The sequence below is a fragment of the Lingula anatina genome, chromosome 8, assembly GCF_051362555.1.
Source record: "Lingula anatina isolate TDL-2025a chromosome 8, LinAna3.0, whole genome shotgun sequence".
NCBI classification, from domain to species: Eukaryota; Metazoa; Brachiopoda; class Lingulata; order Lingulida; family Lingulidae; genus Lingula; species Lingula anatina.
Genome location: NC_141774.1, coordinates 11,535,499 through 11,548,977, shown reverse-complemented (window position 1 = coordinate 11,548,977; position 13,479 = coordinate 11,535,499). Strand labels below are relative to the sequence as shown.

At 39.3% G+C, this 13,479-nt stretch overlaps 2 protein-coding genes across 3 annotated transcripts; both read left to right on the top strand.

Annotated features, from left to right (window-relative positions):
- The first annotated feature begins 16 nt into the window (after window positions 1-16).
- LOC106179008 (acid-sensing ion channel 1-like) lies at window positions 17-3,517 on the top strand. Of its 2 annotated transcripts, XM_086994027.1 has the most exons (4): window positions 1,438-1,899; window positions 2,075-2,173; window positions 2,449-2,543; window positions 2,916-3,517. In XM_086994027.1, exons 2-4 carry the CDS (start codon window positions 2,078-2,080, stop codon window positions 3,385-3,387), a joined length of 663 nt encoding a protein of 220 aa, XP_086850153.1. In that variant the 5' UTR covers window positions 1,438-1,899; window positions 2,075-2,077; the 3' UTR covers window positions 3,388-3,517. The 2 variants fall into 2 exon arrangements, with proteins under 2 accessions (XP_086850154.1, XP_086850153.1); XM_086994028.1 differs by lacking the exons at window positions 1,438-1,899; window positions 2,075-2,173; window positions 2,449-2,543 and adding an exon at window positions 17-842 and having other exon boundaries at window positions 2,916-3,130.
- Window positions 3,518-8,508: 4,991 nt separating this feature from the next.
- LOC106179007 (acid-sensing ion channel 3-like) lies at window positions 8,509-13,343 on the top strand. Its single transcript, XM_013562462.2, has 4 exons — window positions 8,509-9,318; window positions 11,494-11,592; window positions 12,238-12,332; window positions 12,591-13,343. Exons 1-4 carry the CDS (start codon window positions 8,758-8,760, stop codon window positions 13,060-13,062), a joined length of 1,227 nt encoding a protein of 408 aa, XP_013417916.2. The 5' UTR covers window positions 8,509-8,757; the 3' UTR covers window positions 13,063-13,343.
- Window positions 13,344-13,479: the final 136 nt, after the last annotated feature.

The following is a 13,479-nucleotide window of genomic DNA, read 5'->3' as shown; positions in this document are numbered from 1 at the left end:
ACTTACACGCCCCCCCCCCCCTGAGTAGAATGTAGCGTTTATACGAGTGCGTTGAAAATAGGATGATGCGTGTTAATCTGTGTATCTGTTTGCATTCAGCCGGAGTCTTCACGGAGTTGGATCAATATACGTAGAACGATAGTTACATTGGGAATGAGCCCTTAGGCTACATCGATTTGGTATGAAGGATGTGGGATACCTTGCTCACCTTGTCATAGTTGCTCATAACTCAAAAAGGAAAGAAAGCCAGATATTCTAGTGACAAGATGGTTGACAGAGAGGAAAAATGTCAAGGTAACAGAGGTGGAGTTGTCTGCTCTTTACCAAAAACCAACGGAACTTCCCCGAAAAGTGAATTAAGAGAAGACAACATTCGTATTTCGGACACCACGAAGATAGAGACCGACACGGCTAAGGCCGCCATCATAGCGTTTGCCCAGTCTGCCAGCGTCCTCGGATTAAAGAACGCCGTCGATCCAAACTCCAGTCTCTTCAGGAGATTGCTATGGCTGTGCTGTGTCTTGGCAGGAACGGGGTTTCTCATCTTCCATATGTGGAACCGCATCATTTACTACAGCACCAACCCCGTTGCCGTTAACATGGAGGTGGAGTATAAATCCTCCTTGGAATTCCCCGCCGTGACCATCTGTAACAACAACGTGTTCCTGAACTCTAGTCTGAATACTTCAGTGGACAGAGACATCGCATACACCTATATCCTGGGAGGACAGGTGAAGGACCGGTTACAGAGGATTGAACACGTGAATTTCTCCGACTACAACTGGACGGAGTTCTTCAAGAAACATGGTCACAAAGCACAAAACATGTTCTCATTTGGGCAGGTAATACGACCCATTTACCATAGGGCAATTTGCCCCAGTGTGGCAGGGATGGTAGTCCGCCAATAACCGTAGTCCCTTTCTTTGTACATCTTACATTCGTCCCATATACTAATCCCAATTCTCCGACTAAGCCTTATATATGTACTAATCATATGGGATCCCGGACTTCCATTCTTAAGCCTACCATTCCTGTCACTTTGAACGGTGTGTAGTTATATCAATTTCATTGTCCCTGTGTACAGCTGTTAAGAACACCCCCCCCCCTTCCCTTCCTTTAAGGTTTCCGGTTGTAAATAATTTGTTTTGGGCAAAGATGATTTTGAAACAAAAGCGCGTCCTCTGATAAACAGGTAATGATGACTGGAATGATGGCAATGAGATTATAATTAATCACGAAACTATAAGGGTCATTTATCTCAGCCTGCCATTTATATATCTATTCTTAAAAAACTTCAGCAAATTTGTTTTTTTTTAACCCGTAAGTAATAGAAACATATAGTCAACATTGGATCATAAGCTGAAATCACTGTGACTTTAAGCTACAGGTATTTACACAAGTCAAACATCTACGGCCCAGTATTTTTTATTCCCGTTTTCAACCACGGATCCAAACCCCAAGCCAAACAGCGTCTGTATATTTAAAACTAAATACGACAATTGGTAAGCAATATTAAAGATAGAACACTGTTTCAGGATTGTTTGTGGTCCACTCGGCCACTCTCTCCGGCCAACTTTACAGAACGCGTAACACCTATTGGCATGTGTTATATGTTCAACGCAGGTAAGTCAAGATAACACGATAACAAAGTGAATATATGTGCATTTTAAAAGTAAGATTTTTCGACAGATAGCCAAATATATTTATTGATATCCAAAGACATCGTTGGACTTTTATATCATCATATTTTAAAGTTGTAATCAATATTTGCGTTACTTTCTGGCAGGTTCTTCCCCAAAACTAAGTACTAATTTCGCATCTAAATACGCGGGTTTGGATTTACTGCTTGACGCGGAACTACACGAGTATTGGCCGGTTACCGTTGAGGCTGGCTTCACAGTAAGTGTAGCGTGTGTCACCTTTTTAACCATGAAGTTTTATGGTATGTAAACGGCACGGTTCTGAATACGTAAAACCGTGGTGAAAGAAAGTATTGAAAATTCTACGAAATTCACATTTCTGCCATTGTATCCCCGTGGAAATAATACTTGACGGATGCCCTGTGTTATTTCAGATAATGATACACGAGCAGGATGATGTTCCCGTTCCTCCTCTTCTTGGCATTCCAGTGGCACCGGGTGGAATCGTGGACCTGGTCCTATCTGTGAAACAAGTGAGGAGAGAGAGAGAGAGAGAGAGAGAGAGAGAGAGAGAGATGCAAAATAAGAAATATACAGTAAAATGTTTTTTTTTCTGTGGACGTACTGTTTTGCATTCGCAAGATTTTTTTTCTGAGCATTTCTGAGCTGCATGCGTCGCATCAATGACTAAGTAGCCTTTGTATACTAATGACTGTACTAAGCCTGTGTCGTTATAATATTAATGACTGAGCTAAACATGCATTATATTGGTAATTTTGCTAAGCGAGGGTTCTATTAATTTCCGTAGGTGGAGAACTTGCCTCCTCCACACGGTAAGTGTCAGGAACGACAGCTGGCTTACTTTGACAAGTTCTCCACAGTAAACTGTATTGAAGAATGTTTGTAAGTAGCAAAGTGGTTGAATTTGCAACACAAAGCGCGACATATAGAAAGAAAGTGAAAAGAAGTTAAAAGTATCATCATATCCAATAAGTAGATGCACAAATACCTGTACTCTGACAAACAACATAACGTATTTTCAGGGGATTTTCTCCGTTACATGTGCAATGATACAAGTTTTGTATAATCTGCCGGCATGTTAAACTTTTCGTATCAATCAATATATCTGTTCTACGTCTATCTATTCTACATGTAATGTGTTTATGTCCGGGCTTTTACAACTTCTACAACACATTTGCGCTGCTGTTTAAATGAAAACATACCACAAAATCAAATATTTTCCTAAAATCACATCTTTTGTAATCGTCCTTTCAGTTTCAATTTGACTCTGAAGCAGTGCTCCTGCCAGGTCCCCTGGGGCCGTTACCATGACGACGTTCCGGAGTGCTCCCCAGTCGAGTTATTACCGTGTTGGGATGTAGACTTCGAGACATTTTCTATAGCCCTCAATCGATGTGGGTGCCATGCCCCCTGTAGTGAGACTATTTACGAATACACCATGTTCAGTTCCAAGATGGCCGACGGTTACAAGCAGGGACTAGTTGCAAGGCACCCAGGCACCACGGTGGAATACATAGACAGGAACCTCTTAAAGCTAAGGGTCTTCTACAAATCCTTGACTGTAGAGAAGATAACACAACAGGAGGCCTACAGCATGCTGGCGCTGTTTGCCGATATAGGGGGCGCTTTAGGGCTTGTATTGGGCAGCACTTTGATGACAGCTGTGGAAATCGTGGATTTCTGCGCAGTTCTCGCGGTCCAGTATTTACTTGGGAAAAAAATTTGACTGTGGCATGTTATAAAAGTGCAACTTTAATATTAACAATGACTCAATTATCCTTTTGTAAGCTACGTGTATATTTGTTATTGTTGTTGTTGTACATTAATTTTCATAGCTATCACTGTAATAAACACTGCATGAAAAAACACCTTTTATCGCCTTTCATTCATCCACAAAATGTTATCGAAAGATGATCCCTCATCTTTCATCATCCTTTCCTGACGAAAAGGTCATCTTTCACCTTTCATTTGTAAAAGGTCATCTTTTTATCAACTTTTACGTCTCGGAAAGACCGTCATTCACATTTTCATTAACTTTCAGTTTTCAAAAGTTCAACTATCACCTTTTACACTGCGAAAGGCCACCTTACATTCCAGCTTTTGTTAACTGGAAAGGTCTCATTTTGTTAACTTTTATTTTCTGAAAGCTTAAGACTAATTTTATAATAATGCGTGGTGATCTTTTGTATGTATACTATTTATTTTATGTACAGGACTTAATTCCGTATCTTACATTAAGCGCATTATGGAAAAAGCGAATACTTTTGCAAATTGTTTGCATGATGAAATGTTTTGCACTTTGATTAAAGTATTTAACTGATAGATTGAATATGGTGATTTGCATTTCGGAGAAAAAATTATGCAATCTTGCATTGCCTGGAGTTTATGTATAAATATATAGCATTCAGAGCAGTAGAAGAAGTGTTCACCGAATTTCACTTGAGGTAGACATAATTTTGACGCTTTAAACGACAAACAACTTTCAGAATCGAAAGTAACTATATTTTTATTCCAATATTGTCAGGGTTTAAATACAGCAAATAAAAAATTATATGTCAGAGGTCACATCTCCATATTTGCCTAGATAATTACTTTCACAGGAAATGATCTCCATGCTTCTGGACAGTAGTTAATTATGTCAGGATTATAGCATTGATTACACCAAGTCAAAATAGTGTTTGAGGTCACCTCTCCATCATTTGCCTGGCTAGAGGCTCGTCTCTAAACAGAAAGCCACCCCTCCTCGACAAAAAAAGGCAATAGGATCTCTCGTCACTAACTTTGTTATTTTCAGTAATGTCAGGATTTTAGCATTGATTGCACCAAGTTCGAAAAGTGTTTGAGGTCACCTCTCCATAATTTGCCTGGCTAGAGGCTCGTCTCTTAACAGAAAACCACCCCTCCTTGACAAAAAAAGGTTATAGGATCTCTCATAACTAACTTTGTTATTTGCAGTTATGTCAGTATTAGCATTGATTGCATCAAGTCAAAAATTATAATTACAATAAATGTCAGAGGTCACCTCTCCATAGTTTGCCTGACCAGGGGATCGTTTCTAAGGATAAAACCACTCTAAAATTGTTATGATGTGTTTTAGACTCCAGAGAGCAAGTTTTACCTTTTACATAATCCCTAATTATAATAGTAAGGCCCTGGGCATGATGGAAATATTTAACCGAAGTTGGATAGGTAGTAATCAGCTATGCAATTGGAATTTGTTTGTATTGGAACTGGTTATATTACTGACAGACTGTTTGCATATCCTTCATTCATCTTGCTTACACTTCTGTAGTTAATCTTAATATCAGAGGAAAATTATCAACCATACATAACTGTTTACTTATTCTCTTGCTCAGAGCGAGTCAGTCTCCCCTTTACCATTTTAGCATGTTTAATTCCATAAATCTGATGGAGAGGGGGTCTGAGGTAAACACAATGAGGTTATACACGTAGGTTAACAATTTCTATTGTAGCTGCAGACTGGAAATTCATGTATAACAGGAGCACAGGAATGCTGCCTTCTTTAAGATGTTCATCTATTTTCTTGTGACGACAGGCACTGCTTTTTCATCCTTGTGACGCCCAATTCCTTTATAAAAGAAAAGACATAGTGAATAATAGAGACATGACAAAAACACATGACAATATTTTTATGAGAACTTAATTCTTTTCTATAATGTGCAGCTGTTTTAAATAGTGTCATTTTCGGTTGTATAAGGCTGTATTCCCAGAGCTTTTAGATCGATCTCTCCCCGCAGGGAGTCTCACTAGATTACTGTCAGATAATCCGGCTTAAATGTCCGTCCTGCCTACTACAAGCTGTAAGGGGGTAATTAACTTTAAAAATAGAATAAATTGCAACAGGGCTCAAACTTTATTTTCTTCTTATTTCTGACCAGTGAAAGCCCTTTGTCCCCAGCCCACTAAACCAGCATTTTTTTCTTTCAAAAATTCTTCTTTTTTAATTACTGAAAAACTGTCATGTTTCCGTATTTTGAGAATAGGGGGCAGACTTTCACAATAACAGATTTAGCATTGTTCGAAACATGCAAAATCACATTCTCAGATGATGAATACTTTGAGGAAAACACCATAATTTAAGTACTGGAACCGTTTAATACCCCATTTTGTGGAGTTCTACAGGTGATGAATGCAATGCTAATGGATCCAGTAGCGGAATTAGAAATTTCGATTTCTGCAAACAAGTCACACCAATGGTCCTCTCTTAAAATTAGAATTTTGCAGAATGTTCTTAACCGTACCAAAGGCTCCGTTCTTCCTCAATAAAAAAAAAAAATTCAGGGCCCTTTAGCGAACACCGAGCCATCCCCCCCTCCCCATTCAAATTATTCTCAATCCGCCCCTGGGATCTGATATTTTCAATAGCAATATTTCATGTATATACTTTCCGAAAATAACAAGGCTCATAGATCAATAGCGAAAAAGGACAGAAATTAACTTGGCAACATACTTTCATAATAATAAAAACAATAAAATCAATGTCGCCACTACATATCTTCAATTACAGTGCACATTACAGAAAAAATAACAACGAATTGGTGAAACTATGCATTTCCTAGTTGTGTGGTCATATATTTTATTCAAAGCCTTCTTCTATCAAGAAGAAGAGGACCCACATTATGTGACAGAAATAGTTATATTTAAATAATAAAAGTTTTGAAATTGCACGTACTGTTAAGAATCGCCTACTGCATAATTGTTAGAGATCGATGCCATTTATTCGATGAAAGTGGCATTGTATCGTCAGCTAAAACCAGACGTTTACGTAACAAGTCTGAATCGATTTGGTCTCAGGTTTTCAATGTCAGATAAATCGCACACCTTCGTAAAAGTTCTCCTCGGAATCTTGGACGAATGAAACATTTTATTGTAAAGTTAAATGACAAATTGTTAATTAGATGTAAAGTAAATTCAACGCCAAGCAAGTCAGTGCAAATACAAGTGCAAATAAAATCCTCTTAAGGTTCAATTAGTGTGAAATGGTTTTCGTCTTTGTCAATTATGGAAAATGTCGAAGTCATCTAAGGTTTTGGTTGACTGGTCTATTTAATACATTGTATACATACATTTTAGCGCTTTTGACATTCAACTTACAGGAATCAGTTAGGAATCCTTTGCCGCCAATTTTCCAACCTTAATGAAGAAAATATATTCAATAACTGGCTCAAAAGTCAAAAAGCAATTCCATGTCTGGTATATAGACGTTCACTGGGCTTCCGGAACATTCCAAATATATCGTAATAAAAACAATATTTCAAGATGTTTCGTTTTAGGAGATGTAAACCATAAAACATATTCACCACTTTATAAGGGGAAAACAGAGTAAATTATTACACAGTATGCAATGTACTCTTTTAACATTTGTACATGTATATGGCAATTAAATATGAAATTCGAGACATTACCAATTCTATGGTGTGGCTGACTGACGTGTGAGAGATTGCACCCGGTCCAGACGGAGAGGGATTCGTTTCTGACAGAAACTACAGCAGTAGCATGCACGACAGCGAACTAACAGATCCGCGGATCAAATATGGCCGACCCACTCGAATGCCTGTCGTGTATTCCCCGCGGGGAATCTATTCTTAGGCTTATTATGGGATTATGCGGCACGTTTTTAATATGTAAGCCAAAAACCCGCGGATCTGTTAGTCCACTGTCGTTAATGCGGCCTAAATGCACTATTATGCCATAAAACTGATTTGAATCTTAATATTAAGCATAAAAGTTAGGCATTGACAGAAGCTAGAATTTATTCGTGCGGGAGAGGAGATCGCGTGGACCTGTGTCTTGAGAATAACATCCCTAAATTTTGCCCTTGCCTTGTTCGGAGCTGTTGGGGAGATAAATATATATAGCTCTGAACTGTAGTGTACTAGCTAGGATACTACTGGTATATTACTGTCTACATATGATACAATTTAATTCTGTATAAGACAGAAGCCTTCTATATAGAGCATGGGCGCATTCCGATCTTATTTATCCACAAAAGTGCTGCCTGATGACGCATCTTGTTTTGTGTTCACGCCGTACACTCTATTTCAGGATTGCTGCTGTTATGGTTCAGAACGGTTTCGTACTTTTTTTTTAACTTTTTCACACTCGTTGCCTGTTATTTTGGAATCATTGGAAGAAGCTGTCATTTAAAGAACATTTCCATTACAATTCTGAGTGCATGAAGCACCTGGTAAAGTTATTTGCTAAATGTATGATCTAATCCCATCGATCACCTTGGTGTCTGGCGGGCAATCCAGCTAAGTGGGAGATATATCATATGAAGTTGACATTGATTTAGCAAACGTTGGGGTCGCACAGGAACGCGATATAACAATGGTTAATGGAGGGAGAGGATGCTAATTGACCAATTTGTAAACTTGTGACGAAATACTGCTTTATTATAGAAACGATTAAGAATACTTCCGAATATTTGCCGTGGCTACAGGGGGCTCATATCACGCTGCGAAATAGGAACTAAGCGAAGTTTTGATGAATTAAAATCTCTTTTTGTTTCATTTATCTATCTATTCATTAATTTATTATTTCTAATTCGATATTGTTCAAGCATTCTTTCAGAGCATTGATTTGCTTATTGAAATTGATAATTGAAGTGAAAATAGTATAGTATAACAAAAATTAAGTTCCATCACTTTTGCAGTATATCTAGATAAGGGAAATGTTTGTACGTTATTCATCACTCATTATCAGATCATAAATATGAATTTTGCAATTACAGAATCAGGGTTGGTCATCAATAGTCTTTCAATTACATAGGTATGCCATATGTTTTGAGTCCAGTGCCTGTATTGAAATAAATACAGCTCCGGTTTCAACCAATCAATAGGAAGCACTCAACTCTCATCCAAAACAAATCCGCAGAGTTGTTAAAATTATGAACTCAAACAAAGCTTAATGTACCAGCGCCATAGAAATGACTTTCGCCTTACTTACCGCTAACATTTAGACCTTAATCAAAAGCATTACAAAAAGTGGCAACGACACAGACATTGGAAACAGACACTTAACACGATTGCCTCCAGCGAGAAGGAACTGATTCCCCGCGGCTCAAGGCGTTAACATGGACGTATCTAAGGGGCACGGGTGGCTGGGTGGTTTTCAAAAACGAAATGCAGTCTCCGCTCAAGGCGAAAAAACGTCTTCACAGATGTTGACATCCGACAACGCTGACCACAATGAATCTGTCAAAGACGCCGTGGTCGCGTTCGCCCAGTCCGCCAGCGTGTTAGGACTCAAGAACGTGGTCGACCCAAAGTCCAGTTTGGTGAGACGCGCCGCGTGGTTGTGCTGCGTTCTGGCAGGTGCTGCCTTCCTTTGTTACCACATCTGGAACCGAGTCGCATACTACCAGAGCAACCCAGTCTCCGTAAACGTGGAGGTTCTTTATTCTCAAGAGCCCTCACTCGTCTTTCCCGCGGTCACTGTGTGTAATATAAACATCTTCAGAAACTCCAGTGTCACTGCTGCCGGAGTCAAGTATATGGCCTACGTATACTCGGCTTCGAGGCTCTCCTGGGAAGGATTTCAGAGAGTCTCGCAGATGAATCTAACGGGCTACAACTGGTCGGAGTTCTTTCGTTTTCATGGTCATAGACCAGAGGAAATGTTCTCATTCAACCAGGTACGTTTTCTTTTAATAATGCAATATATTCTAAAAGAAAAAGCGCATTCAGAACAGCAAAATGAGGCGGATCAAATATGGCCGACCCACTTGAATGCTTGTTGCGTAATCCCCGCGGGGAATCTATACAGTGTCTATAATCGGAAATCAAGCGACAAGCCTTTTAGTGGGTTGCCATATATGAACCTCAGATCTATAAGCCAGCTGTTCTGAAAGCGCTCAAAGATACCTAAATATACCTCCAGCCCAATTCCCCTGCATTTGTCACAGTTAGTTGCTTTACTCATCTATGTAGGAGGAAGCTAACTTGTGGAGAACGCGTAAAATGGAGGACACCTGTAGCATAATTACAAGTAACGGCCTCTCAAACCAGTTATATAAATATATAATATTCAATGTGAAAAGGACATTACGGAGGGCACTATGGTTTTTCTACTAGAGTGTGTAACGTTGGTTCCATTGACTATAAACAGCTCACCAATCATTAACGAGTAGCCATGGCTTTCTTGCATTCTCTAGGACATTATCTGGGAGGCGGGATATTTCTTGTCTTTGCTGAATTTCACAGAGACAATGACAAGCGGAGGTCGCTGCTATACCTTTAATGCAGGTACCTTGAGGGCAATGTGTGTTACATGTTATAATGTGCTATATGCCAATACTAAGTGTTATACATAACATGTATTATATCCTGTTAACTACTAACTGGTAAGTGTAATATGTTATATGTGAATATGCTAAAGTTGCGCTGTAATGCATTGTTAGTGTTCTATTCTGTTGTGTTGTGTTGGGTTGTGTTGTTTTGCATTATTTTATTTGTTGTGTTGTGACTGTTGCATTGTGTTGTATATTTGATTCTGTTATCTTGTATGTATTGTGTTGTGTTGTGATTGTTGTGTTGTCATAGTATCTTATTCTGTTGTCTTGTGTTGTGCTATGTTGTGACTATTCATTGTGTTGTATAGTATTTTATTCTGTTCTCTTGTATGTATTGTGTTGTGTTGTGATTGTTTTGTTGTGATTGTATTTTATTCTGATGTCTTGTGTTATGTTGTGACTGTTGCATTTTGTTGTATAGTATTTTATTCTGTTGTCTTTATGTATTGAGAGTGTTATGTTGTGTTGTGTTGTGTCGCGATTGTTGCATTGTGTTGCGTTGCGCTATGTCGTGATATATAATTGTTGTTTTGTATGGTTTTATGGTGCGTTGTGTGGTATTGTGTTTTTGATTACTGTGCTATGTGAAGTGTTTGTTTACGTGTTAATTGCATCACCAATTGCATCAAGCCATTCTGTTTGTTATTGTAAAGGCACATCAAACCTTACGACGGAACTTGCTGCAAAGGAAAGCGGACTACAAATGGTTCTCAATGCTGAAACTGACGAGTATTTCCTTAATACTGAAGAGGCCGGATTTACTGTGCGTGTACTCTCTCTCTCTCTCTCTCTCTCTCTCTCTGTGTGTGTGTGTATGTGTGTGTGTGTGAGTGTGCGTGTAGAGGTGAGTGTACCAGTAACTCTCAACCTTTCTCTCTACATCTTACTATACCACCTTTATTACGTAATTACGTTTTTGTATTACAATGGCTAGTATACCTGTAGTAATATAACTAAAACTACGAAATAAAGTCGACTTTAACAGCTGACTATAACGTGAGTGTTAGATTATTATAATAACAGAAGTACATGACTGTAACATCCGTATTAAATATGTCTGTCACATCTTTTATAAGCCTAAGCAATTGACAGTGGCGGATTTAGGGGGATGTCACGGGGTCCCGAAAAAAATCACCCCAAAGGTCCCATCTTGATTTTAGAATTTTGGCTAGCTGAATCACAGTTCTAAACTGTACCAAATTTAAATGGAACCGTTTGCCCTCTAAAATACCAAAAAGAAATTTGGGGTCCTTCAGCGGGCCACTAACCCCACGCCAAGGGGGGGGGGGGGGGGAGGGTCGGCTTCGGACCCCCCCCCCCCCCCCCCCCCTTCAAATAAACCTGGATTCTCTCCTAACTGAGATGGCTAAAAGACCATGACAAACGCATATTAGCCACGGTGACTTTAAAAATCTATGACACATATGCATTAGGCTAACTATAACACCCATCTTACATTTCATTGTAACACCAAGCCTTTATCATAATAACTACTGGGCATGTGTTACACATTTTAAGGTGATGCTTCACTCTCCGAGTGAAACCCCCGTGCCACAGCTAGTTGGCACCAAGGTGACCCCCGGTTCTATTGTGGACATTGCAATCTGGCAAACTCAGGTGCGTGTTTTTATTTATTTATTTATTTGCTAAATATGCGTAACATGCTTATCTACATGGTTAGTTGAAAGTACACAAGTAAAATAATTGTTAATAAATATACTATCAAGCAATGATTGTATTTAGTCTAGTCAATTCCCTGGTCTAGCCAGATTCCTTGACCAGCCAATCTCCTGCTTTAGCCAGATTCCTGAACTAGGCCATCTCCTGGTTAAGCCATATTCTTGGTGTAGTCCATTCCCAGTCTAGCCAAATGACTGATCCAGCCAACTATCCAGTCTGGTCCATTACTTGGTCTAATCAACTGCCTGATCTAGCCCATTCCCTGGTGTAGCCAACTTTTTAGTGTAGTCAACTTCCTTGCCTAACCCATTCTAGGGTCTAGCCAACTGCCTGCTCTAGCCAATTCCCAGCTGTAGCCAACTTCCTGGTCTAGGCCAATATCTCCTCTTGCCAACTTTCTGATCAAGTGCATTTATTCCTGATCTAGCCAACGTACATCCTGGTTTAGTTCATTCCCTGGTTTAGCCACATTTCTGGTCCAGTCAACTTCCAAGTCGAGGCAACCGCTGGGTAAATGTAGCCTTGTCTGACTATACCATCTTATCTTTAGTTGCCATTCTAGTTCTCAGACTGATTTCCTAGGTGGAGAACCTACCGCCTCCTCATGGAAACTGTCACGACAGCGAACTGGCGTATTTCCCCGTGTTCTCTCAGCTGAACTGCCTGAATGAATGCTAGTGAGTGACTAAATGGCCATTTTTGGGGTCGGTTTCACAACAGGGATTGTCTCCTTATCTTAATCGAAAGAAGTCCATGATAATACGTACGTTAACCAACATGAATAATTTCTTTCTTGTTATAAGAAAAAGACGTACACAGCCTTTTGTATGAATTAAATTTAGATGGGGGTCTGCAATATTAGGCTAATATACATAAAGCTAATTTCTCGTTACGAATAACGATAGCTTTTTGCGTTTTGAACATCATTTTTTCAGCTTTAATTTCACTCTCGCTAAATGCGGGTGCCAGTCACCACCTATGAACTACCTCCCGGACGTCCCAAGCTGTTCTCCTATCACGATTTTTCCATGTTTGACCACGCCCTTCAAAGAGGTCGCCACCGCCATGTCTACCTGTCGCTGCAGCGCCCCCTGTCGGGAACGCATCTACAACTATGCTGTGTCTCACGCCAAGATGACCAAGGCATTCAAGCAGGACTTAATGCACCGGTATCCCGGCATTACGGAGAGTTATATTGATGAAAATGTCGTTAAGGTTAAGATTTTTTATAAGACGTTAAACGTAGAAAAGATGACTCAACAGAAGGCATATACAATGTTGGCGCTGTTTGCAGATATAGGGGGCGCTTTAGGGCTCATCTTGGGAAGCACCTTGATGACGGCTGTGGAAATCATTGATTTTGTAGCCGCCCTGGCGGCAAGACGTCTGTGTGGAGGAAAACTTTAGTACATTAAGTAAATTTTTGTTCATTACCTCTGCCGTTGGTTTAATTGTCACTTATGATAAAGGCCTAACTCAAAAAGTTATAGGCGAATTTTGATTATATTAGATGATAAGAATTAAGCCAGATATGACCTTAATGGCAGAAACGAGATTCTTGTGGCAATCTGTTAATGATTCAATTAATGAATTAATGAAATGTGCTTTGTTAGTTGTTTTCTAGTGGAGATCACTTGTCTTCTTTGTCTTGATGGCGTCTACTTTATGTGCAGTATGCAATGATAATATTAAATTCTCTTAACACAAGAAGTGAACTTCTTTATGATTTACTTAGAACCTGCGTTATTCTTGACAGTCAATTATATGTTCGCTCTACTATAGCTAAAATAAATATATTAAAAATTAACTGATTAATAATTAATG